This window comes from Heloderma suspectum, chromosome 1 (assembly GCF_057233095.1).
Source record: "Heloderma suspectum isolate Gila_16-S chromosome 1, 16-S_ref, whole genome shotgun sequence".
NCBI lineage: Eukaryota > Metazoa > Chordata > Lepidosauria > Squamata > Helodermatidae > Heloderma > Heloderma suspectum.
The window spans coordinates 106895770-106923296 of NC_139458.1; the positions used below are offsets into that span (position 1 = coordinate 106895770).

The following is a 27527-nucleotide window of genomic DNA, read 5'->3' on the forward strand; positions in this document are numbered from 1 at the left end:
TCAGAACAATGATCAGTAAGGTCCCTTGGCAAGCAACTCTAACGAGAAAAGGAGTCCAAGATGGGTGGGAGCTTTTAAAAAAGGAAATTCTCAAGGCACAATTACAAACAATTCCAACAAGAAGAAAAGGTGGAAGACAACAGAAGAAGCCAATGTGGCTTCACAAAAAGTTTAGGGATGACCTGAAAACAAAAAAGGGAACATACAGGAAGTGGAAAGAAGGCCAAGTAACAAAGGAAAAGTACAGGCAGGTAGCACAGAACTGCAGGGGTGGTGTCAGGAATGCTAAAGCTGAGAAAGAGCTGAGGTTAGTGAGGGATGCTAAAAACAACAAAAAGTCTTTCTTCAGCTACGTGCATAGCAAAAGGCAAAGGAAAGAAATGGTTGTTCAGCTATTAAATAAGGATGGCAAAATGATAACAGATGACAAAGAAAAGGCAGAGGTGCTCAATTCCTACTTTGGCTCAGTCTTCTCCCAAAAGAGGGTCTATGACCCCCCTGGCAAAGGCGACGTACAGGCTGAAGGGGCAGGATTGCAGCTTGAGATTGATAGGCATATGGTCAAGGAACACCTAATTACTTTGAATGAGTTCAAATCTCCAGGGCCAGATGAACTGCATCCTAGAGTAATAAAGGAACTGGCAGAAGAACTCTCAGAACCACTGTCTATTCTCTTTGAGAAATCTTGGAGGATGGGTGATGTGCCAGATGACTGGAGGAGGGCTAATGTTGTCCCTATCTTCAAAAAGGGTAAAAAGGAGGAACCTGGGAACTACAGACCAGTCAGTCTGACATCAAATCCCTGGGAAAATTCTGGAGCAGATGATAAAGCAATCCATCTGGAAGCACCTTGAAAACAATGCCGTGATTACTCGAAGCCAACATGGGTCAAAAACAAATCCTGCCAGACAAATCTGATCTCATTTTTTGATCAAACAACCTCCCTTGTAGACTGTGGGAATGCTGTAGACATCATATACCTCGACTTCAGCAAAGCTTTCGACAAAGTGCCCCATGATATCCTGATGATACTAGCTCAAAGTGGGCTAGATGAAACAACGATCCAGTGGATCCACAGTTGGCTACAGAATCGGACTCAAAGAGTGCTTATCAATGGGACCTTCTCAAACTGGGAAGAGGTAATGACTGGGGTACCGCAGGGCTCAGTCCTGGGCCCAGTGCTCTTCAACATTTGTATTAATGACTTGGAGGAGGAGGTGCAGGGAATGCTGATCAAATTTGCAGGTGACACAAAACTGGGCAGGATAGCTAATACTTTGGAAGACAGAAACAAAATTCAAAGTGATATGGATAGACTGGAGTGCTGGGCAGAAAACAACAGAATGACATTTAATAGGGATAAATGCCAAGTTCTGCACCTAGGAAAAAGAAACCAAATGCACAGTTACAAGATGGGGGATACGTGGCTCAACAACACTACAAGTGAGAAGGATCTTGGAATTGTTGTCGATCACAAGCTGAATACGAGCCAACAATGTGATGTGGCTGCAAAAAGGGCAAATGCTCTTTGGGGCTGCATTAACAGAAGCATAGCTTCCAAATCCCGGGAAGTACTAGTTCCCCTCTACTCAACACTGGTTAGGCCTTATCTGGAGTACTGTGTCCAGTTCTGGGCACCACACTTTAAGAAGGATGCAGACAAACTGGAGAAGGTTCAGAAGAGGGCAACAAAGATGATCAGGGGACTGGAAACAAAGCCCCATGAAGAGAGACTGAAAGAACTGGGCATGTTTAGCCTTGAGAAGACTGAGGGGAGATATGATAGCGCTCTTCAAGTACTTGAAAGGTTGTTACAGAGAGGAAGGCCAGGATCTCTTCTTGATCATCCCAGAGTGCAGGACACGGAATAATGGGCTCAAGTTACAGGAAGCCAGATTCCGGCTGAACATCAGGAAAAATGTCCTGACTGTTAGAGCAATACAACAATGGAACCAATTACCTAGGGAGGTGGTGGGCTCTCCCACACTGGAGGCATTCAAGACGAGGCTGGACAGCCATCTGTCAGAGATGCTCTGACTTGGATTCCTGAATTGAGCAGGGGGTTGGACTTGATGGCCTTGTAGGCCCCTTCCAACCCTACTGTTCTATGATTCTATGATAAACTTCTTTACTGAACTAAGTAAGGTATTAGAACTTCAGGAATATGGAAAGAGGACAAAGAGATTGCAGAGAACCGGACTGATGGGGGGGTTGGGGTTGTATCTGTCTTCACTGCAGAAAATATAGGGCAGATACCCATGCCTGAACTGACATTTTCAGGAAGGGAGTCTGAGGAACTGAGGCAAATAGTAGAGACTGCCTTTTCTTGACCTTATTGACAAACTGGTAACAAACAAATCACTGATCCTAGATGGTATCCATCCAAGTGTTCTTAAAGAACTCAAATGTGAAATTTCTGATCTTCTAACATAAATATGTAATATGTTCCTAAGTTTGGCCTCTGTGCCAGAAGACTGGAAACGTAGTTCCAATTTTTAAAAATGGGATCCAGGGGGGATCCAAGAAATTACAGTCAGATTAGCTTAATGTCTATTCTGAGTAAACTGGTAGAACACATTATTAAATATAACATTTGTTTGTACCCGGCTTTTGGATTATTTTATAATGAAAGTGGGTAAGATTTTTTAAAAAATAAATTATGAAGCATATAGAATGATAAGAACTGCTGAAGGAGAATCAGAATGGCTTTTGCAAATTTAAATTCTGTCTCACTAATTTATTAGAATACTTTGAGAGCATTAACAAGCATATAGATTTGAGTGATCCAGGAGACACTGTTTACTTGGAATGTAAAGCCAATTCTTTATCTTTCCATCCTTCATGTTCTGGGAAGGCTGGCGAGCTTGGCAGGATGCATAGGAATATACTGGGAGGGGAATTATTGTTTTTCATGACACAGTATGTTCCTGACAATTCATTCCTGAACTGCTGCCCCTACCATTAACAACTATTAAGTAAAAGCAAGCAAACTAGCAAAAGAAAGTACATTAAACATAGAAACTAATAATTAGACACAGGAACTCATTTTTTCACTGCCAGAAAAGAAAGGTTTTTAGGATGCATTTTACTGCTCATGTATTTTAACTGCTAGGTGAAACCCAACATAGTATGAGTAGACCTCCACCCATGCAACAGAACTTTCCCTTACTCTCCACGCACTGCAGTCCCCTGTGCCCCCCCCCCATCTGCTCTGGAGAATGTCCCAATCCTCCAGAGCAGATTTAGCAAGCTACAGGGAGAGGAGAAATTGCCCCCTCCCCATTCTGTTGATGGAAGCCTTGTCAGTGGAGGGGCACTACTTGGATTTCACCCACTGTATTATATTTTAATATTGTATTTTATTATTGATTTTGTAAACTACATAGAAAACATATTTTGATGGACAGCCATCTAAATATGATAAATAAATGTTCCTTATTTTCCCGTTTCCAAAACTGCAGGAAGGCTGCAGGCAATGTTAGACAAATGCCTAAATATTTACACTGTCAGATGTAAGATGGTAATATTAATATTAAATGAGGCAGCTCAATTAGTTGTGTCTCTATACTATATGATGAAAACATGTTGCCTTTGACTTGGGTTAAAACACATTTTGATAGTGCTTTACTGCGATGCCACTGTTTCTCACTATGTGGATATTGTCTGACCCTCCAGCGTCATCTGTATAATTATTCTCTTTATATATGCCACTACTACATATCTTGTTTCAAATGGTTATTAAGGTTACAGATTATTAGTTGAGCCTGTTAATTCAGCTTGGTTACTTCAGTAAAAGTTTTCGTGTGGACTTGGAGTTGCATTGTTATAAAAGAAAGAAACATCAGTTGTTATTCATCAGCAATGCTCTGAATGTTTCTTCAGCTACATCAAACATACCCTGTATCAACAAAGACTATTCTGCAAATGGCTTCCTTGTATTTTTATTCCTTTGGAAACAAAATACTTTCAAAGGTCAATCTGCAAGTGACCAAAATACAAAATGTTACAAGTCTATGTTCCTCAACAATTTAACATTTAATTTTTCTGTCTATTTCTATATGCTGCAAAACCCAAATAAATACATAAATAAATAAATCCCCATATAAAATTCTTTGTTGTAAATAGTTTTTTTTTCTAAAATAAAATCCCTCTCCCCACCCCACCCACACATTCAAATACAATTCTGAAAGAAGACAAAACTTGACCTTTTGTGATCCCCGTATTAATAGGTCTGTTCATAATTCAGTCTGTGTGTGTGGAGAAGCATCCATGTGGAAACATGCAGGCCTGTGAGATATATAGCCTTTCCCTTTACACATTATCTGACCCTATGAATCCTGTTCACAAAAGAAAGCTTTATGTATGCATAAGTGAGGGGGGGGGATGCACACTCTCATTGTGCTTCAGAAAACACACACATTTTACTTCTCATTCTCCAGGAAAACTCTGCATGGATTTGGCTGGATGGACTGCAAGCATCAAGACAAGGGAGGCTGTTGCTAAGGGGAGTATATATCTGTTTTAACTTGGTTAAGCCAGAGTTTTTCCTTTCTTTAGATAGATGTACTTGGTGTTTTCTGCCATGGGGTTGCTTTTCACTGGTATGTTATATGGAATGTGTGTTAAGCATATCGTATGGGCATTCATAGCACACTATAGGTATTTTTATAGGAATTAAAGTATACACGCTTGACACCAAGGAACTGAACCTGTCACAGAGCTTCTCCTGAGGCAGCATAATGAGAAGCAGTGGATACGGAATGAATCTAGGGACACCCTGTCTACTCTCTGTGTTGCATTGGCCCAGTCACTCTCTCTTAACCTAACCTTTATTATGCTATGAAATAAATGTATTGGGTTTTGCTTTGTTCTATTAAAAACATTTTTAGTCCTGCTGCAAAAGTAGTATTACAGCTGTAAGTGGTGCCCCATGAAACCTGTGGGGAGAACTCGGCAAGATTGTCAATAATTCGGACATAGGACAACAGTGATCTACACAGCTCCTTGCCTCTCCCTACGACTAGCAGAAGAAAAATAAATTATTAAAAATTAACAAAACAAGTGGGACCTGCTGCAACAAAATACTGCAGTGTAATTGTTGTTGTTCAGTCGTTCAGTCGTGTCCGACTCTTCGTGACCCCATGGACCATAGCACGCCAGGCCTTCCTGTCCTGCGCTCTCTCCCGGAGCGTGCTCAAGTTCATATTCATTGCATCCGTGATGCTATCTAGCCATCTCATCCTCTGCCATCCCCTTCTCCTTTTGCCTTCAATCTTTCCCAGCATCAGGGTCTTTTCCAGGGAGTTTTCTCTTCGCATTAGGTGGCCAAAATATTGGAGCTTCAGCTTCAGTATCTGTCCTTCCAATGAGCACTCAGGGTTGATTTCCTTTAGGATTGACTGATTGGACCTCCTTGCAGTCCAGGGGACTCGTAAGAGTCTTCTCCAGCACCACAGTTCGAAAGCATCAATTCTTCGGCGCTCAGCCTTCCTTATAGTCCAGCTCTCACAGCCATACATTACTACTGGGAAAACCATAGCTTTGATTAGACGGACCTTTGTCGGCAAGGTGATGTCTCTGCTTCTTACTATGCTGTCTAGGTTGGCCATAGCTTTCCTCCCCAGGAGCAAGCGTCTTTTAATTTCATGGCTACAGTCACCGTCTGCGGTGATCTTGGAGCCCAAGAAAGTAAAATCTGTCACTGCTTCCATTTCTTCCCCTTCTATATGCCAGGAAGTGATGGGGCCAGATGCCATGATCTTCGTTTTTTTAATGTTGAGTTTCAAACCAGCTTTTGCACTCTCCTCTTTCACCCTCAACAAGAGGCTCTTGAGATCCTCTTCGCTTTCTGCCATTAGGGTGGTATCGTCTGCATATTGGAGGTTGTTGATAATTCTCCCAGCAATCTTAATTCCGACCTCTGATTCATCCAACCCGGCATTTCTCATGATGTACTCTGCATATAAGTTAAATAAGCAGGGTGACAATATGCAGCCTTGTCGTACTCCTTTCCCAATTTTGAACCAATCGGTTGTTCCATGTCTGGTTCTTACTGTTGCTTCTTGGCCCTCGTACACGTTTCTCAGGAGACAGGTAAGGTGGTCTGGTACTCCCATCACTTTCAGAATTTGCCACAGTTTGTTGTGATCCACACAATCAAAGGCTTTAGCGTAGTCAATGAAGCAGAAATAGACGTTTTTCTGGAATTCTCTTGCTTTCTCCATGATGCAGCGAATGTTGGCGATTTGATCTCTAGTTCCTCTGCCTCTTCGAAACCCAGCTTGTACTTCCGGTAGTTCTCGGTTCGCATACTGCTGAAGCCTAGCTTGTAGGATTTGGAGCATCACCTTGCTGGCATGTGAAATGAGCGCAATGGTGCGGTAGTTTGAACACTCTTTGGCGTTGCCCTTCTTTGGAATTGGAATGTAAACTGACCTTTTCCAGTCTTGTGGCCACTGTTGAGTGTTCCAGATTTGTTGACATATTGAATGCAGCACTTTAACAGCATCATCTTTTAGGATTTTAAATAGTTCGGCTGGAATACTGTCATCTCCGCTAGCTTTGTTGTTACTAATGCTTCCTAAGGCCCACTTGACTTCACTCTCGAGGATGTCCGGCTCAAGTTCAGTGACCGCACTATCATGGCTATCAGGGACATTCAGATCTTTCCTGTATAGTTCCTCTGTGTATTCTTTCCACCTCTTCTTAATCTCATCTGCTTCTGTTAGGTCCCTGCCTTCTTTGTCCTTTATCATGCCCGTCTTTGCACAAAACGTTCCCTTGAGATCTCCAATTTTCTTGAAGAGATCTCTAGTCTTTCCCATTCTGTTGTTTTCCTCGATTTCTTTGCATTGTTCATTTAAGAAGGCCTTCTTGTCTCTCCTTGCTATTCTCTGGAACTCTGCGTTCAGTTGGGTATATCTTCTCCTTTCTCCCTTGCTTTTCGCTTCCCTTCTTTCGTGAGCTACTTGTAAAGCCTCATCAGACAGCCACTTGGCTTTCTTGCATTTCTTTTTCTTTGGGATGGATTTCGTTGCTGCCTCCTGAACAATGTTACGGACCTCCGTCCATAGTTCCTCAGGCACTCTGTCTATCAGGTCTAATCCCTGAAATCTATTCCTCACCTCCACTGTATATTCATCAGTGATATGATTTAGGTCATACCTGAACGGTTTAGTGGTTTTCCCGACGTTCTTCAATTTAAGACGAAATTTTGCAAGAAGCAGCTCATGATCTGAGCCACAGTCAGCTCCAGGTCTTGTTTTTACTGACTGTATGGAGCTTCTCCATCTTTGGCTGCAAAGGACATAATCAATCTGATTTCGATATTGACCATCTGGTGACGTCCATGTGTAGAGTCGCCTCTTGTGCTGTTGGAAAAGAGTGTTTGCTATGATCAGCATGTTCTTTTGGCAAAACTCTATTAGCTTTTGTCCTGCTTCATTTTGTACACCAAGGCCATGCCTGCCTGTTATCCCGGTGATTTGTTGATTTCCTACTTTAGCATTCCAATCCCCTATGATGAAGAGGACATCTTTTTTTGGTGTTAGTTCTAGAAGGTGTTGTAGGTCTTCATAGAACCGATCAACCTCAGCTTCTTTGGCCTCAGTGGTTGGGGCATAGACTTGAATTACTGTGATGTTGAATGGTTTGCCTTGGATTCGTACTGAGATCATTCTATCATTTTTAAGATTGTACCCCAGTACTGCTTTTCCCACCCTTTTGTTGACTATGAGTGCTACTGCATTTCTTCTAAGGGATTCTTGCCCACAATAGTAGATATGATGGTCACCTGAATTAAATTCGCCCATGCCTGTCCATTTTAGTTCGCTGATTCCCAAGATGTCGATGTTCAATCTTGCCATCTCATGTTTGACCACCTCCAGCTTACCTTGATTCATTGATCTGACATTCCAGGTTCCTAAACAATATTGTTCTTTACACCATCGGATTTTCTTTTCACCACCAGACACATCCACAGCTGAGTGTCCTTTCGGCTTTGGCCCAGCCGCTTCACTCTTTCTGGAGCTACTTGGAAATACCCTCTGCTCTTCCCCAGTAGCATATTGGACACCTTCCGACCTGAGGGGCTCATCTTCCGGCGTCATATCTTTTAGCCTTGTGATACGTTCCATGGGGTTTTCTTGGCAAGAATACTGGAGTGGGTTGCCATTTCCTTCTCCAGTGGACCACATTTTGTCAGAACTCTCTGCCATGACCTGTCCGTCTTGGGTGGCCCTGCACGGCATAGCTTATGGCTTCATTGAGTTACGCAAGCCCCTTCGCCACAACAAGGCAGTGATCCATGAAGGGGACTGCAGTGTATCCCCCCCTCTTAAAAGCATGATCCTGCTCAGGGTTCCACTAGCCATTCCCCCAAGCAGGGCATTCCACTCTCTCCTCGTCCCTGTGTGTCCTGGTAGTCTTTTCCAACTGTCACTCTTTATCCCATGGCCACTGAGCATGCTCAGTTCTCATTGGGCTTTTTTCTCTTGTTTCTTTGCCATTAAGCTTTTAAAGCAGGTTTTAAAACAGGTTCCCCCAAGAAAGCTGAAACCTCCCTATTGTTTCTCAGTGATTGTTTTCTCAGCAATCCTGTTGGCACTCACCACTTCAGTTCACTGTTAGAAGTGATACCCATAATTAAGATTAAGGGAGGGGCACAGAAGGGCTTGTATGTTACAGTGATCCCAATTTACCCGTGGTCACTGAAGGCCAATCTATTCAGAGCTGGGGGTAGGCATGGCTACCTACTACAACACTTTACTTTTTCCATAGGAAAAAAATTATAACCATTCAGTTAAAGGGAAGAAAATAAGTGTATTCAGGGATACCATCTGAACATAAGTTAAAAAGTGCATGCTTTTAATAATATTTTAATAACTTGTCTCTTTTAGCTTTACCCCAAGGGGGGAATCACAAAAGGAAATAGGGAGGGCAAACCACAAGAATAAAGGAAAACTAAGGCCATGATTATTCCTGAGCAACCCTGCTGAGGTAGCACGCCTTCAGCCAACCCATCAGACAGCAGTCCATTCCCCGGACTTGGGAGCAAAGTAGCTGGTGCTTCCCACAGCCACAGCTCCTTCCCAGGCTTGGTTTGTTCAGAGACTGGTAGTGGTAGGTCCTGTCAGACACTACTCTTGATTCCTTTCTCTTCCTCTCACCTGGATCCTGAAATCAGAACAGGGGCTGGTTGATAGGGGTGGGGGGACTTCCTCTCCTTCCTTCCCCAGATTCCATCCAAACTTCCATGTCCACCTTGTGGCACTCTCTGCCAAGTTCAGCACAGCAAAGGGTACTTTTCACAAGTTTGCTTTGACAGGAATCATTTAAAGACAACTAAGGTAGAGCTGGAACCATAGTCACTGCTACCTAGCTGTAGGGATGTTGGACAATTCTGCCACGGACTCCAGTGAGGCCGGATTCTTTAGAATCCCCCCCCCCAGAGTCTGTGGCATAAATGGCCTCCCACCCCGAAATCCCGTCCAGAACAGACCTACCTGGCGGCAGGGATGAAAATGGCGTAGCAGCCGCCATTTGCATCCCTGCCTTTTGCTGTGATAGGCTACGTAAATACTTACATAGCCTATCACGGCTTAATGCAAGGACGCAAATGGTGGCCACTACGACGGCCACCATTTGTGGCCGCAGCAGCCTAGCAGCGGCCGGAAGTCCGGCTGTGGCCAGCCCTGGCCGGAAGCTCCGCAGCCTTGCCGCGGAGCGGAGCTGGCTGGGGAGGATTCCGGGGGGAGGGAAGGATTGCCTCCCCCCACTGCCAAAGCGCCGGACCGGAACCAGGTAAGGGATTCGTACATCCCTACCTAGCTGCAAGGTTTAATCTGCTGTCAACATATATTTTATTTGTATATTTTATTAGCAGAATACAGTATATGAGGAACTGAGAGAACTGGATTTTGTTTTGTTTTTCAGAACTAAGGCTTTTGTCTTCAGAATACTTTGGATAAAATCTTCAACACTGAAAACAAAATTGAAATTACGTTCCACTAAAATCTAGAAGATTTACAGAACAATCATAAACCCTTCAACAGATGTCGGAAGGGGCTTGTTGTTGTTCAGTCGTTTAGTTGTGTCCGACTCTTGGTGACCCCATGGACCATAGCACGCCAGGCCTTCCTGTCCTCCGTTCTCTCCCGGAGTGTGCTCAAGTTCATATTCATTGCATCGGTGATGCTATCTAGCCATCTCATCCTCTGCCGTCCCCTTCTCCTTTTGCCTTCAGTCTTTCCCAGCATCAGGGTCTTTTCCAGAGAGTTTTCTCTTCGCATTAGGTGGCCAAAATATTTCAGCTTCAGCTTCAGTATCTGTCCTTCCAATGAGCACTCGGGGTTGATTTCCTTTAGGATCGACTGATTTGACCTCCTTGCAGTCCAGGGGACTCATAAGAGTCTTCTCCAGCACCACAGTTCGAAAGCATCAATCCTTCGGCGCTCAGCCTTCCTTATAGTCCAGCTCTCACAGCCATACGTTGCTACTGGGAAAACCATAGCTTTGATTAGACGGACCTTTGTCGGCAAGGTGATGTCTCTGCTTCTTACTATGCTGTCTAGGTTTGCCATAGCTTTCCTCCCAAGGAGCAAGAGCCTTTTAATTTCATGGCTACAGTCACTGTCTGCGGTGATCTTGGAGCTCAAGAAAATAAAATCTGTCACTGCTTCCATTTCTTCCCCTTCTATATGCCAGGAAGTGATGGGGCCAGATGCCATGATCTTAGTTTTTTTAATGTGGAGTTTCAAACCAACTTTTGCACTTTCCACTTTCACCCTCAAAAAGAGGCTGTTTAGATCCTCTTCGCTTTCTGCCGTTAGGGTGGTATCGTCTGTGTATCTGAGGTTGTTGATAATTCTCCTGGCAAACTTAATTCTGACCTGTGATTCATCCAACCTGGTGTTTCTCATGATGTACACTGCATATAAGTTAAATAAGCAGGGCGACAATATGCAGCCTTGTCGTACTCCTTTCTCAATTTTGAACCAATCGGTTGTTCCATGTCCAGTTCTTACTGTTGCTTCTTGAACCTGAAGGGGCTTAGGATGGAGCAATAATGGGCTCCAATATAACCATAAAAGGTTCTGCAGGCATAGGAGCATCAGTGTTTTCACTAGCAATAGAACCTGAAAAAGTACATTCTGGGGAGATGTTGGGGGTGGCCTTCACTCCCTCAAAAGGCCCCCAAATCAAGCCTGTCCCTCAAAAGGCCCCCAGATCAAAGCCCCTTCACTCCTCAAAAGGCTCCCAGATCAAGCCTGTCCCTCAAAAGGCCCCCAGATCAAAGCTTCTTCACTCCCTCAAAAGACCCCCAGATCAAGCCTGTCAACTACGCCAGCCTGGAGCTGGTGTAGTTAATTTCTATCCCATTGAAACCAATGAGGGAGATTAAATAAAAACACTGGAGGACTAAAGAACCCCCATCTCCCCCACTCTTAGGATTGCTTTCTTACTTATAAATTTACTCTAGAATGTAGGAATCTAGATGCATAAAAGCAGGAAGTAACAATACTCCTGCTTTTTCATCAGGGGACATCCTAACTTGCGATTGCTTATACTTTTCTACTTTGACCACATCCTGCTTAAAAGCATTTCTAGTACTGGACATACAAATTTCACCTTTGTTAATAATCATATGTGAAAAGAAAGTGTCAACAAGGAATATAGGGAAAAACTTTTAATATAGTAATTTTAAATATATACTTTACTATTAATGAAGCAGAGCATTATTTTTATTTTGTTCATAATAAATTGGAGTCTGGAATAAAGAGAGACATAAATAGACAGGTTGTTACCTGTCAGGGTTGGAACTGAACCCATAGAGCCCCAAAGCAGCTCTGATTCTGAGGAAGAGCTACAACCTGTGGGAGAGGAGCCCGCTCATCTCTCAGAGGCACAGCTGCAGGGAGAGACACCCCCCCCCATTCGCATTCCTGAGAGAGATAGTGACCCTGGCAGCGAAAGAGCGGGAGATTGGTTGTTGCTAGATGCAAGGAGCCAGCACAGAGAGAGGCGCAAGGTGGAGGGCGCCGAGAGGAGGCGCTCAGCCCGCTTGGTGCTATGGCAACGGCTGCATCCTGATGCCCCACGGGTAAGGGCAGGAGCCTCCCCTCCTAGCCCATAAGTTTCAGAGCTTTTCCCGCCCTTCTCCAAACGGGGACCAACTGCGTACTTGGAGCTTAGGTTACTCTGCTATGATACACTATGCAGTTCCTTGCTTAGTCGCTGGCAATGAGCATCTGAAAGAGTCATTAGGTTGTAAAGGAATAAAGCCGTGGAAAGAAGCCCTTTTGTCTGCGTCTTGTTTTGGCTACTGGAGGGGACTTTAAGAGGCAGCTAGGGCGCTCCTGACACTACCTGTAACTGTAGTTCTTCGAGTGATCATCTGTGCATTCACACACATGGGCTCTGCACCTGCGCAGAGCCTCGATTCAGGAAACTTCTAAAGCTGAGGAATTTGGTGGGAACCCTTCCCCCACCATCCAGTGCACATATTCCTAGCAGCTTCCCACCTCTTCCCTCAGTTCTTTGACACTGGCATTGCAGCCCTGCAACCAAGAGAAGTGAACACTTCGGTACCCAACATCCAACTCGAGCATGACACCGAAGTGGGGACGGTGGGCGGGTTGTGTGAATGCACAGATGACCACTCGAAGAACTACAGTTACAGGTAGCAACCTGTCTTTCTTCTTCATGGTCTCTGTGCATCACACATATGGGCAACTAACAGGCTCACTTACAATGGAGGTGGGCTGGTGTCCTATTACGATACTGATGAAAGGACAGCCCGACCAAAAGCACAGTCAGCTCTCACCCGAGTGCCCAGTTTGTAATGCTTGACAAAGGTAGACGGTATTGACCACATAGCTGCATGGCACCGTTCAGAAATAGAAATCCCTTTCTCGAATGCAACAGATGTCACTACCACGTGAGTAGAATGACTGTAACTGGAGCAGACGGGTGAGTCCAGCCAACTCATATGGAAGCTCGACAGTCTTAACAATCCATGAAGCAAGATGCTGTGTGGGCAGAGGCTGGCCCTTCCACTTGCTGCCATAACAGACGAAGAGACGAGGTGACAATCAGAATTTTTAAGTTCTCGCCCTGTGAAAAGCAAGGGCACGACGCACATTGAGTGTGTGTAGGGTCGATTCTAAAGGTGTAGATGGGGAGGCAAAGAAGGCAGGCAGAACAATGTCCTGGTTCAAATGAAATTCCAAAACAACTTTGGGTAGAAAACCCGGGTCACGTCGTAGCACCACTTTATCTTGATGAAAATTAAGGTATGGCTGGTCAACCCTGAGCACCCAAAGCTCACTAGCATGATGTGCAGATGTTATGGCCACAAGAAATGCAACCTTCTAGGAAAGGAGGCATAAGTCCACGGTGGCGAGAGGCTCAAATGGCTTCTCTGAAAGTGCTTTCAGCACAACACAAAGGCTCCAGCTACGTACCGTAGATCAGTGTGGAGGTGCTAAATTCCTGATCCCTTTTAAAAACCTCTTTGCAGTCGGATGCGAAAAAAAGGAAAAACCCTCAACTGGAGGATGAAACGCTGAAATAGCTGACAAGTAAACCCTGAGAGAGGAAAGTTTGAGTCCTTCCTCAAAAAGTGAAAGAAGGAAATAGAGAATGTGATGCATTGAACATGGTCTGGGGTGAAAAGATTGACGAGCAAACACCACAAAAGTAGTCCACTCTTTGAATATGAACATTGCGTGGAAGGTTTACATGCCGCGTCTAATATTCTCTGGACCCCAGCTGGGATTGCAGGATTGTCAATAACCTGATTCTCCATGCTGTCATATGAAGAATGGACAGATCTGGGTGTCGAATTCGACCGTGTTCCCTGGTGAGGAGAGATGGAGTCAATGGAAGCTGCCACTACCAACCCTGAGCCATTCACATTAGAGGGGCAAACCAAGGCTGACGGGGCCACCAAGGTGCTATCAGTATGCAATCTGTACTGTCCCTTGCCGTTTTTGCCAGAACTCAAGTCATTAGTGGGAAGGGAGGAAAAATGTAAAACAGAGTCCCAACCCAAACAAAAGCTAAGGCATCTCCCATCGAACTTCTGCCTTGTTCTGCACTTCTCTAGTGCAGAAGTGAAGACAGATTGTGTTGTTTGCTGTAGCAAATAAATCGATCTGTGGCATCCTCCACTTCCTGAATATGCTGTGCAGAACCATCCTGTCCATTTCCCACTCATGAGATATCACCATCGTTCGGCTGAATTGATCAACCAAAACACTGTCCACACCCGCTACGTGAATCGCCACTAAAGCTATTCAGCATGGTATGCACCAACTGAATATCTAGAGTGTTAGAGCCATGAGTGGTAGTGACCTAGTATCCCCTTCTTCGTTCACCACAGTCGTGTTGTCTGATGCTATCTGAACCTTCTTGCCTGTCAAATCCAGCTCGAAAGCATGAAGTGCTTTGAGCATGGCTCTTAGGGCCGATCTACGTTGCGCCTGCCATCGCAATGAATTCGGTGTCCCGTCGGGTTAAATGCTCTCACATTAAAATGTGATTATTCACACTCACCATTTTCCCCGTTGCAGTGCCTCATCAAATGCGCGAGCTCAGGTCACACTCGAGCGCTGTGCTGTTTTCCTGCGCGCGCTTGTCTGATCTCGGATGCTAAGCGGGGTCAGCCCTGGTCAGTAGTTGGACGGGCGAGTAGGGGTGCACGAAAGTCACTTACCTGGTCTCGCAGCTTGCTTCGCGGTAGTGGGGAAGCGCTTCGCAAATAGCGTTGCCCTTATTTTCGCCGTAGTCTACGTAATCTTTACGTAGACTACAACGACCAAATAAGGAACGCAAATGGCGGCTCCCTATGGGGGCCGCCATTAGCCGTACGCACGTTTTTCTTTTTTTTAAGTCACCCGTGATAGGCTACGTGACGATTTACGTAGCCTATCACGGCTGACTTTGCAAATCTAGCCGTGATAGGCTACGTTAATCGTCACATAGCCTATCACGGGGGCGTTTTTTTTTTTTTACTTTTCTTGGAATGGCGGCGGTGGCAGCTGGTCGAAAGACCGGCTGCCGCCCCCGCCCCTGACGAAGACCTGCCGAACCGCCGCCGGGACCCGCCACCGGGAGGGACATTCGGGAAAGGTAAGTCCCATCCCGGGGGGGGGGGTGCGGAGAATTTCTCCCTGAAACTACTTCGGGGGGCCGAATACGTTGGCACTTGGCCCCCCAATGTTTCGGGGAGAAATTCTCCCCCATCCCTATGGGCGAGCGCCTGGGAATCAGGCTTCCTGCACTGAGCAGGGGGTTGTTGTATCCCTTCAAATGAAATTAGGTTTTACCCCCTCCTATCCCCTGCTCCGGATTTTTTTTTAAATTAAGGTGTTATCCTCGCAGAATCGGGGCTTCTCTGCGATTTTTTTTTTCTAATTCAGGCATGATCTTCAAAGATTTGAAGCTGTGAAGCTGTGAGATCAGTTGTTTGAAGTTGTGAGATCAGACAAGCGTGCGCACATCCAGCCCTTTGCTTGTTGCTGAGGAAATGGGGGCTGCTGAGGAAGCTATGCGATCAGTAGCCGGAAGAAGACATGGGGCCATCGAGAGCTGTGATTGGACAGGAGGGAAATACAAACACCGCTGCATACGGACAGGCGGGGGAGGGGACTACGACCGGATACAGTAGCAAAGGTGGAAAATCAGAGCACATTAAGGGGAAATACCGGGATATTAGGGTATTGAAAGCGGGAGCATGGAAGTGGGAAATTCCAGTTCCAATTCGAGGCAGGTACTGCGTAGTGTGAAAGGCGGGCGGTGAAACCTCATTGGAAGCAAAAAAAAAAGGTGGTAAGTGTAGATCTAGCCTTAGTTCCAGAACATTTGTGTGGTGAGCAGCCTCTCTGGGAGACCACCTGCCATGCACTATCAGAGTTCAGCAATGTGATCCCCATCCCAAAAGGGAGGCCTCGGTTGTCAGGACCACAGAGGGGGAAGGTGGGAGAAAAGGCAGACCTTGACTCAAGTTGGTCGGTACCAACCACCATTGCAGAGAGTCCTTGACTCCTGGTGGAAGTATAAGCAGTACCTGGTGAGCATCCAACCCATTGTTGAAATGGCAGATAAAGCAATTTTGTAAGGGTCTCATATGCAACCATGCATATCGGACGACTGCTGTCATTGCAGCCATAAACCAGAGCAAATGCTGAATCCTGAATTCTGTAGTAACCTTGCTGTCCAATATGTTTGAAGCAAGGGTGATTAGTGTTTCCAGCCTGGTGATGGGCAGGAAAGCTCTTCCCACTTCCGAGTCCAACAATGCTCCTACGAATGTTATGCTTTGAGTAGGGGTATGATGAGATTTCTCCATATTGATGTATAGACCTAGACCGTTGAGGAGACCGCAGGTCACCTCTATCAACCGTATCAGTTGTAATTTCGTTGAAGCTACCAAGAGCCAGTCGTCAATGTAAGGGTAGACTTCCATGCCCTGCAAACGAAGATGGGCACATACGACTACCATGCACTTGGTAAAGACCCTCGGAGCAGTGGGGGAAGGGTTCTGGCCAAAATTCCCCAGCTTTAGAAGTTTCCCAAATTGAGGCTCCGTGTAGGCACAGAGCCTATATGTGTGATGCACAGAGACCACAAAGAAGAACGTACAGATTTGTAAAATATGCAGCTAGTGAAAAGCAATTATGGGGAACATATTTCCAAAACAAGAAAAACAAATAGCTAGGATCCATAGAGGCTTGTATGTGTGCATGCAAAGCACTTTTGCACACATAAGGCAGTGGCTGATTTTTCCTTCCAGCGACTGCACACACACAACCTCCCAACTTCATGGGTTGATGCTCCATAAGGCCTCTGATTTGGGGGAAGGGGGTGCTGGAAGTCGATAGCTCAGAAATCGCTGTGTGTGCACAGAAGACTACACACAGTGGTCTGAATCGCAACCACAGTATAGAGGTGTAAAAACGAAAGATGCTATTGTATAATAAACTTGATTTTTCTACTATCTCCTGAAAAGCAGAATAAATGCTAAATCTGGATTACTATTTAGGAATAATAGCGATGGGATTCTAAATAAATGGGAAGCATTCCTAGAGTTCAAACTTTAAAGTAACAAAAAAATAAGATTTTTACTAAAAGCATTCTAATGAAATTAGTAAAATTTCCCAGTCTTTTCTCTGAAAAAATATGGCTTAGGTACTCCAGAAATCTACATGAAGATAATGCTCCACTTTTGCTTTATAGCAATTTTGTATTATTTCAGTTATAGAATATGCTGTCAGGTTCACAGCATGAAGCTTTGGAAGGAAAAGGGCTTGATTTAATAGTTCTTCATTACAATATTTCATGCAGAATCTTATGATTAGCACACTATGTCTTGACAATGTAAACTACAGTTTTTTCCATACAAGTAAGAACTTAGTTAATATTTTCCTTTGGAGCAGCAATACAATTGTAATGAAAGTTAAGAAAGAAGTAACTAAATTCTTGTTTGGATTATTTAAAATGTACCTGGGTTGAAGGGTTTATTCATTTTGATTGCTGAGGGGAAAAAAAGTATTATACTATTTTCAAGGGAAACACACATATTCAAATGTCTGGAATATAACCAAACAATACATACATACATTTATTTATTTATTATAGTTAGATCCCGCCTTTTTTCCTCCAAGGAACTCAAGGCAGCGTACATAATCCTCCTCCTCCTCCATTTTATCCTCACAACAACCACCCTGTGAGGTAGGTTGGGGTGAGAGTCCCAAAGTCACCCAGGGAGCTTCCATGGCCGAGTGGGGACTAGAACCCGGATCTCCTGAGTCCCAGTCCAGCACTCTAGCCACTACACCACACTGGCTTTCATAATTAGGGGCAATTAATGCACAATTGGTTTCATGAAGCAGTCATTTCCTTATAAAGTTACCAATACATATGACGATATAAGCCATAGCCACATCTGTAACCAATCTGGGGAAGAGTTGTAACTCAGTGGTAGAGCATATGCCTTGCATGCAAAAGATTACAGGTTCAGTCCCCGGCATCTCCAGATATAGCTGTTGGTAAAGTCTCCTGTTTGAAACCCTGGAGGGCTCCTTCCAACCAGATAATATGAAGCAAGATAGACCAATGATTTGACTCCATGGCAGCTTCTTATGCTTTCTATATTTTCCCCTAATAATAATGGTCCCATTTCTTCTTGTTTAAAGAGCTTCACATGGACATACAAATATTTATCTACTTGGCTCCAACAGAAAGTCAGAAGCTGTATATGATGAACAGAAGAATCTAAGTAACTTTGCATGTAATACACATACCAAGTGTTTCCAGCTGTAATTTTTTATTTAAACACCTGTAATACTTAGTTTTTGGCAAATCAGTAATAAGTAAGTGTATACCTTATAGCAAGCATCGATACATTCTTACCGCAGAATTAGAAGAAAACACACTGATTTATTGTTTTGCTTAGGGATGTACGAAAGTCACTTACCTTTTCGAAGGGTGACATTCGCGGTGGGGGGGAGGCGCTCCATCCCTCCCCCCCAAATTCTCTCTGACCAGCTTGGCTCCGCGGAGATTCCGCCGAGCTGCCGGCCGGGGCCACCCGCAGCCGGACATCTGGCCACTGGGCAGCCTGCAGGGACGCAAATGGCGGCTGCCATAGCCGCCGCCATTTGCGTCCCTTTTTTTTGCAGTTTTAGCCTATGTAAATATATACGTAGCCTATCACAGCAAAAAACAAAACAAAACAGTGGACGCAAATGGCGGCAGCTACGGTGGCCACCATTTGCGTTCCCTTTTCTTGCCGTTTTAGCCTACGTAAATATTTACGTAGGCTAAAACGGCGAAAAAAAGGGAACGCCAATGGCAGCTGCCATAGCCGCCATTTGCGTTCCCTTAGTTAAGCTGTGATAGGCTACATACTTACGTAGCCTATCACGGCTTCTGCGGGTTTACGTAGCCTATCACGGCTACATGGAGGAAGCGAATGGCGGCCGCAGATGCGGCTGACATTTGCAAGTCAGCACCGACGGCAGCAGGTAGGTGCTCCGTTCCGGGCCCATTTTGCGGGGCGTGGGGGCTTCGTTCTGCTACGGATTTCGGGGGGCTGAATGCACTGGCATTCGGCCTCACCAAGATCTGTGGTGGAATTCTCTGATATCCCTAGTTCTACTTAGGACTACCACATTTTGCTGAAACTTTTGTAAAGAAAATCTGCTGCTGATGCAGCTTTATCGATTGATCCAAAGAGATATCAATGGGTGATGGGAATATTTGAATGTTCCTGCTGCCTTGTTTTGAGCACCACGTTTGGTGGTGACTCAGAGTGGGCTAGGAGAGAGTACTTCCCTGGGTTCAGAAATCAGTGTTGTTTAGCCTCTCCCACTGGTGGGAGGAGCCAAGTGGGATCAATCGAGCAGCATGAACTAGCACATTGGCTCCTTCATGACAACCCAAGATTTGAGAAAAAAAATCTGCTTAGTTGTTATGTACAAACTGGCCTATGTTTTTCAAGAACTACAATGACCAATGAATCAGTATACCAAAACACACACACAACCCCACCAAAGCCACAAAAACAAAGTTTCCACAATGTTTCAAAGACCTACAATTAACCTAGCTATTAATGGATGAATTTGATTTTAAAAATAGCAACAAATTAACTGGGAAAGAGCTACAAATCTAAAACTAACCACTTTGATATCTTTTTGGTGCCAGGCAAAAATCTTTTTTTTATTTTTCCAGGCCTTTTAACGTACAATTTTAAAAACTGGCTTAGCTTTTTAATTCTGGGGTAGCTTGGGAAACTTGTCTAGTTCACTTTTTATTCTCTGCTGTTTAAGTTTCAAATTTTGTGTTGTATTATGTTTGATTGTTTTACTATGATGCTTGCTGGGTTTTAATCTGATATTTTATGTTGTGGGCTGCTCAGAGAACCTTTTGTTATGGAGTGGCATATTAACAACAACAACAGGGGAAAAAAACACCTTTGCAGTAAAGTGCTTTGTTACTTCGACAAAATAATATGTGCTTAATGAACATTACTTTCTTATGGAATGCCATTCACTTACTTCATCTTGTTCTAAACATAATTCTTCCTTTTTCATTGACAGAATGCCTTTGTTTGTAATTTTCTTTTTCTGGCCATCAATAGAAGAATCCAGCTGAAAATATGACAATATTTGTGAGAAGAAGCAACAATTTCCATCAAATTTAATGGTCCAGATTCAACAGTAGATTTCCCCAATTTTCCTATGCACCATAGGGGAACAAGATTGTGACTTCCTATCCTGTCCACCAGGCACATCTGTCCCATTAGATATCCACGTGTATGGGCATAACATGTTAATAGGGTGTATCTGGGTGACATCCAATATGCAGTCCTTTAAAAAGCCTCATATAATTTGGGGACTGACTGGATTTGGGCCTACAAGTGTTGAACTTTTTCATGTGTATGACCTATTAAAAACTTATGTCCATGTATGGATATCTGATGGTACAGATGCAATTAGTAGACTGAGTGGGAAAGCTGTAATCTTGCTTTTTCATTATGCATAGGAAGACAGTATCAACCAATCCAGGCTATAGTTATAGTAGTAATTAGATTCATAGGAAAAATCCATTTCCAGTCGAAGTCAGCTGCAAACATGCAAATTTTAATTAAACTGATTCAGCCCCCAAATGTATAGATAACAGGTTGTATCCAGTCTTTGTGCAAGGGGAAGACCACTCATGCAATGGGGTTTTCCTGTCCCCTTCTCCCCATTTCAGCTTCCCATGACACATCCTGGGCTTTCTTGAAGAGCCCCCAGCTCCCAGGAATGGCTTGGGAGGGGGGGCAAGGTCCTGCAGTGGGAAACCCCCACTACACAAGAGATCTTCCATTCATACAAAGTATGGATACAACCAACTTTCATCTGTTTTCCATTCTGAATTGTGCATATTTTCAGTTGCAATTAGATAATAAGGTGCCTTCATACTTTATCCATCCAAACTTCATTTTAAATTAGTAATTTTGAAAGGAACAATATGAAATAGGAGACTAACTAAATGAAGCTCACTTCAGGACTTGAGCTACAGCATCTAATATTTAACATCAAGTAAAGAGAACCAGTGTGTTATAGTGAGTTTGCATATAAAGATCCCAGGTTCAAACCCCCCCAGAGACAGCAATCCTATGGTCCCTGGGAAAGCATCCCAGGGACCACTGGATTGCTCCTAAAATCCCTTCTGAGGTCAGAGACAGTGTTCTGACCTAGGAAGGGGGAGTCGGAGCTCCACCCCCTGGCCCCTCACAGCTGGCATGGAGAAAAATGTGCCAGCTGCTTCTCTGAGGTCAGAAAAATTACCTTGGAGGAGGAAGAAAGGTGGCGTTCCAGGGGGTGGAGCAGGAAGGAGAGGCCAGGATATGAGATATCCTGAGCCTCCTCTGGCCTCCTCCCCTTCCCTTCCAAAACGCTGAAAAGCCTGTCTAGCAAAAATCACCAAACATGGAGGATGAGGAGATGAAGATCGCCTCTGATGTTCCCCTAGCCCTGCGGGCTTCAGCCCGGCAGGGTATAGGAATCTTGGAAGCCTCTGAGTTTGGAGACTTCTAAGCAGCTTAGTTTATTAAGCTTTTTGAGCGGACTTGGGCTTGTCATAATGTCTTTGCTTAATCTCCCGCATAAGGTTGGTCTGGGGAACTTTTTCTGTCTTCTGTCGGAGCATCATGTAATCAAAAGACAAAAGATAACTATTTGTCTCTGTAATTATATTTCAATAGCATTACTTGTAATACCATCTGGTAGGTATGAGACATATGATCTTGACTTTGGGAAGCTAAACTCTATCTAAACCAATTATTAATGCACACAAATCTAGAAAAGATTTGCTGATCAAGGAGACAGATTTGTCATATGATTGGGCACTGGTGTGCCAGCAGGGCTAAAAGTCCAATTAATAGGACTGGAGGAACTATGGATAGGTAATGCTAAGAATACAAATGATGGAGCCATCTTTCTTGTAAAATAAGAAAAAAAAAACCCTTCAAAGGATGATTTTAACAGAGTACAAACTGGGAGAATGTTTTAGTACATTGTACTCTCTTATCAATGTTATCAAAATGTAGATCATCTAAACAAACATTTAAAATCTGTCTATATACTGTTGAGAATTAAGCTGTTTAAATATATAATACGGTATACAAATTTAAATAAAAGTTGAGTCAAGAGAGTATATTTTCACATTGGGAAATTATTATGCAGTGTTAATAGCATCTCGTTCAGCTATCTAGACATAATAATAATATGCCTCTTTTCCTCTTTTTGGGGGCACAATTCTCCTGTCACTTATGCCTAGTACATATCTACTTTTGGCATAATTTAACTGGAAGAGATATTTAATAGAACTCTCTTGTTAAGACTGCATGAAATCCTAGTTTGTTCTTTCTAGCTTCTCATTTAATGGGTCACTATAGTACCCATTGTGTGCAAAAAAAACAAGGAACTCTGCATTTCACATACACAATTTTGCAGCCAGTGCGAAATGCAGTAGCCGGATTGATAGCAAGGACATGAGCAGATAACATTCATTCTGGACTGACTGCACTGGCTGCCTGTATGTTTCCGAGCCCAATGCAAGGTGCTGGTTTCGATTTATAAGGTCTTACACAGCTTGGAACCACAATACCTGATGGAGTGCGCCTCCTGGTATGAACCTACGTATACTCTATGATCAACATCTGAAGCCCTCCTCTGAGCGCCTCATCCGAGGGCGGTTTGGAGGACGGCAACAATGGAGAGGGCCTTCTCAGCGGTAGGCCCCCAACTGTGGAATGGTCTCCCCAGTAAGGTGCATCTGGTGCCAACACTGTCATCTTTTTGACACCAGTTTTAGACTCTCCCCTATTCCCAGGTATTTGACAGCATATGATAAGGCTTTTTGGTGTGTGGTTTTTTTTTTTAATCAGGTCCTGGTAGTTTTATTGTTAATTTTTTTAGACTTCTCTTCAAACTGTTCTAAGTTTTTGAATGTTAAAGGTTTTATATTACATTTTCATGCTGTAAACTGTCCAGAGAGCTGTGGCTATTCGGTGGCATAGAAATGTAATAAATGAATAAATTAATGAACAGGTAACTTTTCCTATAGAACAAATATGCTTATCTTCCAGAGTACTTCCAATAATGTATAAAATACAGTAGGTAACACACACTCAAAGCTCTCCTAGCAGGAATTTAAGAGAACTCCTACCTTAAGCATTAAGAAAAAATTACAAAAGAAAGAAAAAAGAAAGCACAGCTTTATAGCTCAGTTGGGTAATTATTTTAGCTGAAATTTATTTAAAGCAACAAGAAGTACAAGAGAGATTAGCGCCTGTCACTGTCAACAAGACTTTAAGGAGCTGCACTGTCTCAGTCACTAGGCCTGCATCCTAATGAAATGGAAGATGAAGACTCAACAGTTTAGCAATTTTTTTCAACAAAAAATCCAAATCAGATTACAGATTAATTACATTAGAGACTGCAGCCAGAACACCCATCTTTGTCTTCTTAACACTCACGTTTCTCTTCTGAAATACACCTGACCAAAAATGACTTGGCCTTATCATTCAGAGTGACATTGTAGAACATTTTTACAGCTTTCTCTCTCAAATGTTTGGTTTACAAAAGACAATATATGCAAACTTCCTAAATCCAGAAAGACCAGCACTAATTGACAGAATATCTGGGGAAGAGGACTTGCCATCACTACAGCTCCCACGATGGGCATGCCAGGGATATGGCTACGGATGCTCAGTTTATTATTTTTTTACTTTAAAATACGTTGTTCTTTTTGACAACAACATTGTGCTTATTCCCAAGTTAATGTGTTTAGCATCAGGACAGCAGAAGCAAGCTCCATTAATCATGATGGTGTTATGATTTAAGTGAGTTGAAAATGAGACACTGCACATGCTCAGAGTATTTGGTTTTAATCAGGGGTGGCAAACAGATTTTGCTTTTGTTTTTTGCTCTAGCATATCGGGAGCATAGAATTAATTGTAAAGCATGGGATGGTGGTGGGGAAGAGAAATATTAGTTGTGTGCTTCACCACTGAAGTGATAGAGGTGGCCATCTAAAGGGGGGGCTGTATGCCCCGGCTGTGGGCTGCTAAGGTTTGGAGGTGCCAAGATAGTGAAAAGCCAGATCCAGGTTTGCTTACAAGGAGACTTTACTGAGTACTTACAGTACACAGGCATACCCAATGGTTGGATCAGACAGCTTCTCTGAACCCAGAGCCATGGGGTAAAATGGGTTTTATACCATACATGTTAGCAGTGAGGCAGCATGACAGCAGCAAGCATTAATTAGCGTTCATTTGCAACTTTCCCAGCATAGGCTAACAGTATGTGTGCAGAGGGAAAACAATCAGAACTTTCCCAGCACAGCCACCTGTAACTCGGCATAAACATAGTCTCACTTCTCAGGCACATCCTAGGCCCTGATAAGATACTAGCCTTTGTTAGCATGGAATGTGCTGAGGCTGCGCTATTGACCTTTGACTCATCTCACATGCTCAGAGGCCCACTAGCAAGGAAATTGCACTTATAATGAATCTAAGCCAAGCATTATGGATCTCTAGGACCCTCTAAAACTACAGGTGACTTGGTTACACTCCTGGAGCCATTACAGGAGCCCATAAGGCTATTAAGTTTAAGATCTAAAATTGCCTACCTTGCACCACTACTCCCAGCTCTTCCCTTTCACTGCTGCCAGCCTCCTATAGAGGTGAGATGAGGGAGCGAGGTATGAGACATCAAACCTCAGCCATGTTTCCACAACAATGGAAGGGTGAAGCAAACAAAGGAATACTGGATTTTTCATGGAATCAGCATGGCTCTGTGCAGGGCTCCACAAAGGACTGCAGCACACCATTATAAGTTACTGACAGAAACATACTTCTGGGTGGGGTGGGGGGATTGAAAGTGAACGTCATCAGACTGGCAGGGGCTGCTCAACTAGTAAGAGAGGCTACCCTCTCCAGGCTCTACTCCCCTTAATGGCAATCTTGGAAACAAGCCTCATTGACCACAACGGGAGTTACTTCTGAGTAGACTTCCCAGACCTATGCCCTATTCCGACCATTTTTTTCCCCTTTCCCTCTCAATAACAGACTTCCGCACCAGCAGGCATCCCTGAATAAATGTGCTATCACGCGGTAGCACAAACATGATAGTGCACATTTGGGAACAAGCCTCATTGACTACAACAGGAGTTAGCAGGAACCCCTGAACTAATGCACTGTTGCGCATTTGCACTATCACATGATAGCACATTAGTTCAGGGGTTCCTGCTAACTCTTGTTGTAGTCAATAAGGCTTGTTCCCAAAAGTGCACTATCATACAATAGCACAAATGCATGTTAGTGCTATTGGCTGATTGAGTGATAGTGAGATACTGACATAGAAGGTATGCATACTGATGGAAGAACTGTGTAATAGTGTTATAATGAGATAGCGCCTTAGCGTGTAATATGAAAACTGTATTATGATGCTTGCCGCATCGTTTCGCAGGTCCAAAGGACACAAAGGACTATTAGCTGTAGATCCTCCCCATGTGTAGTTCTGGGGAAGTGACCTGAGATAAACCTGATTTTCAGGCTGTAGTGGGAGTACTTGCTTCCCCACAATAGCACACTTATATGCACTAGTGTTCTAGTGCTTATTTTCAAAGTTTTTTTAAAAAAGTTGATCCCTCGGCATCCTGCTCCAAAATGGCAGTGAAAGTTCTGGAAAACAGAGAGGGAAAGGGTTGGATCAGTGAAGTCACCGGCAGGTGAGTGACATGTCCCCATGGGCAGGACTATGATACCGACATAACTGCGGATGATGGAACACGCCCCAACAGGACCATAACCGAGCTGAAGTAAATAGGAAAAGTCAGACGAAGTCTCAGAAGAACCGGTTTTTCCGCAATAAACTCTGGGGCGGCTACCAGATGGCCACAAGATCATGTATCCCTAACGACTTCCACACGCAGCCAGTTCAGAGTAAATCACTCATGGAAACACATCCCTGGTTGAGCATTCCCCAGCCCCATGAACTGTACGTAGCCAGGCTGCATGGCCCCTTAGAAGGCATGCTGTAAGAACAGCATTAGTAGTGTAGATTATCTTTATTGTTTTCTTTTGAGGGCCTATTAATTTTGGTTTAACGCTTGTTTAATTCTAATATTTAATTTCTTTTACATTTATTGAATTGTTTTATATTTGAGCTTTTTATTGACACATTAACGAATTGTTTGTTCTTTCAAATGTTATCTTTGATAAGTTATTTGTTGTGAGCCCTCTGAGTACAGTTTACTATAGAAAAGTGACATATATACTAAATTAATTAATTAACTAAAAAGTCCCATTTAAATCAATAAGATTCAAGCAATTTGTCTATGTGTAGGGTAGGGTTGCAGCCAATGTTTTCAAACAATTCCTAATGCTGTAGACACTACCAATTTTGCCAGTGTTAGTTATGTTGGAAGCCTATTTGGGGACCCCAGTAGCTGCCATTAGGTACTACACTATGGGTTACATCCAATACTGCACTCATGCAAGGAGACTTATCCAAAGGGAATTCTTTGCTCCTTCCTGCAGTCCTCTGAGTGCCCCTAAAAACCACTCCTGAAAGTCAAAGGATCCTCAGTTAAGGCCTTGGATGTGATATGGGAGGCTGCAGTAGGAGGTGGAATCAAGGAAAGTCAGAGAGAGCCATTTGTTCAAAATGAAGAAGTCTATAGACACTGAATCAAAACTTCATCTTTTGTTGATTCCTGTTTCTGTTTACAGTACAGGGAAGCCCACCATTTATATACATATAAACTCTCAATTCAGAACTAATAAGGCTGCATGTGCACCCATTTAAACTTGATATGTTTTGTACCAGAGTTTAAAATGTAATATATGAATTTACTTCAAGTATCCCATGTATACCACTTTAAACAACTTGGGTTACATACTGTGTTAGTCCTACTTAGAGTAAACTTAAATTAGACTAACAATGGATACAACCCCTTGGAGGAAAGGTGTGATACAAATGTAACAAACAGATTAAAATACATAAATATTGCCTGTATGTTGCAGTTTGTTTGCTTAAATCTCTCCCACTGAAGTCCATGGGATATAACCTTGGGCTGGATTGTTCCTAATAAGCTAATTAATTTGTGATATTCATATTGGTAATCAAATAGCAGACAACTCCTGTGTAGCTCCGGTCACTCTGAGGTATGCTTGCCATATAGATCAATATACTTCCGCTTAAAGACTGTGATAATCAGTCTCCGTATGTATTGACGGGATTCCCCAATGGTCTGTTGCTAAACAAAGAAGTGGGACAAATTACTTATTTATATATACAAAACATGGTGATAAAGGCCAGCTGCAGGTACTTTTTGGAAAGTGCATTTTAATAAGGCCCTATTCAGTAGGGGAACAAATGGAGTAAAAGCAGTTTGAACTACCATGTTTAGTGGAAAAGCTCTCTCTCTTTCTAACAACAAAATCAATCATTTGTCCAGACTGTGGGGAG

General features: G+C 43.5%; 1 protein-coding gene across 1 annotated transcript in view; it reads right to left on the reverse strand.

Annotated features, from left to right (window-relative positions):
- The window catches only part of DCDC1 (doublecortin domain containing 1), a 465182-nt gene that overhangs the window by 268274 nt on the left and 169381 nt on the right, over positions 1-27527 (reverse strand). The window contains exon 10 of the mRNA XM_084852919.1: positions 20061-20153. Within this exon, the coding sequence (XP_084709045.1) occupies positions 20061-20153 (93 nt within the window). The remainder of the gene's footprint in view (positions 1-20060; positions 20154-27527) is intronic.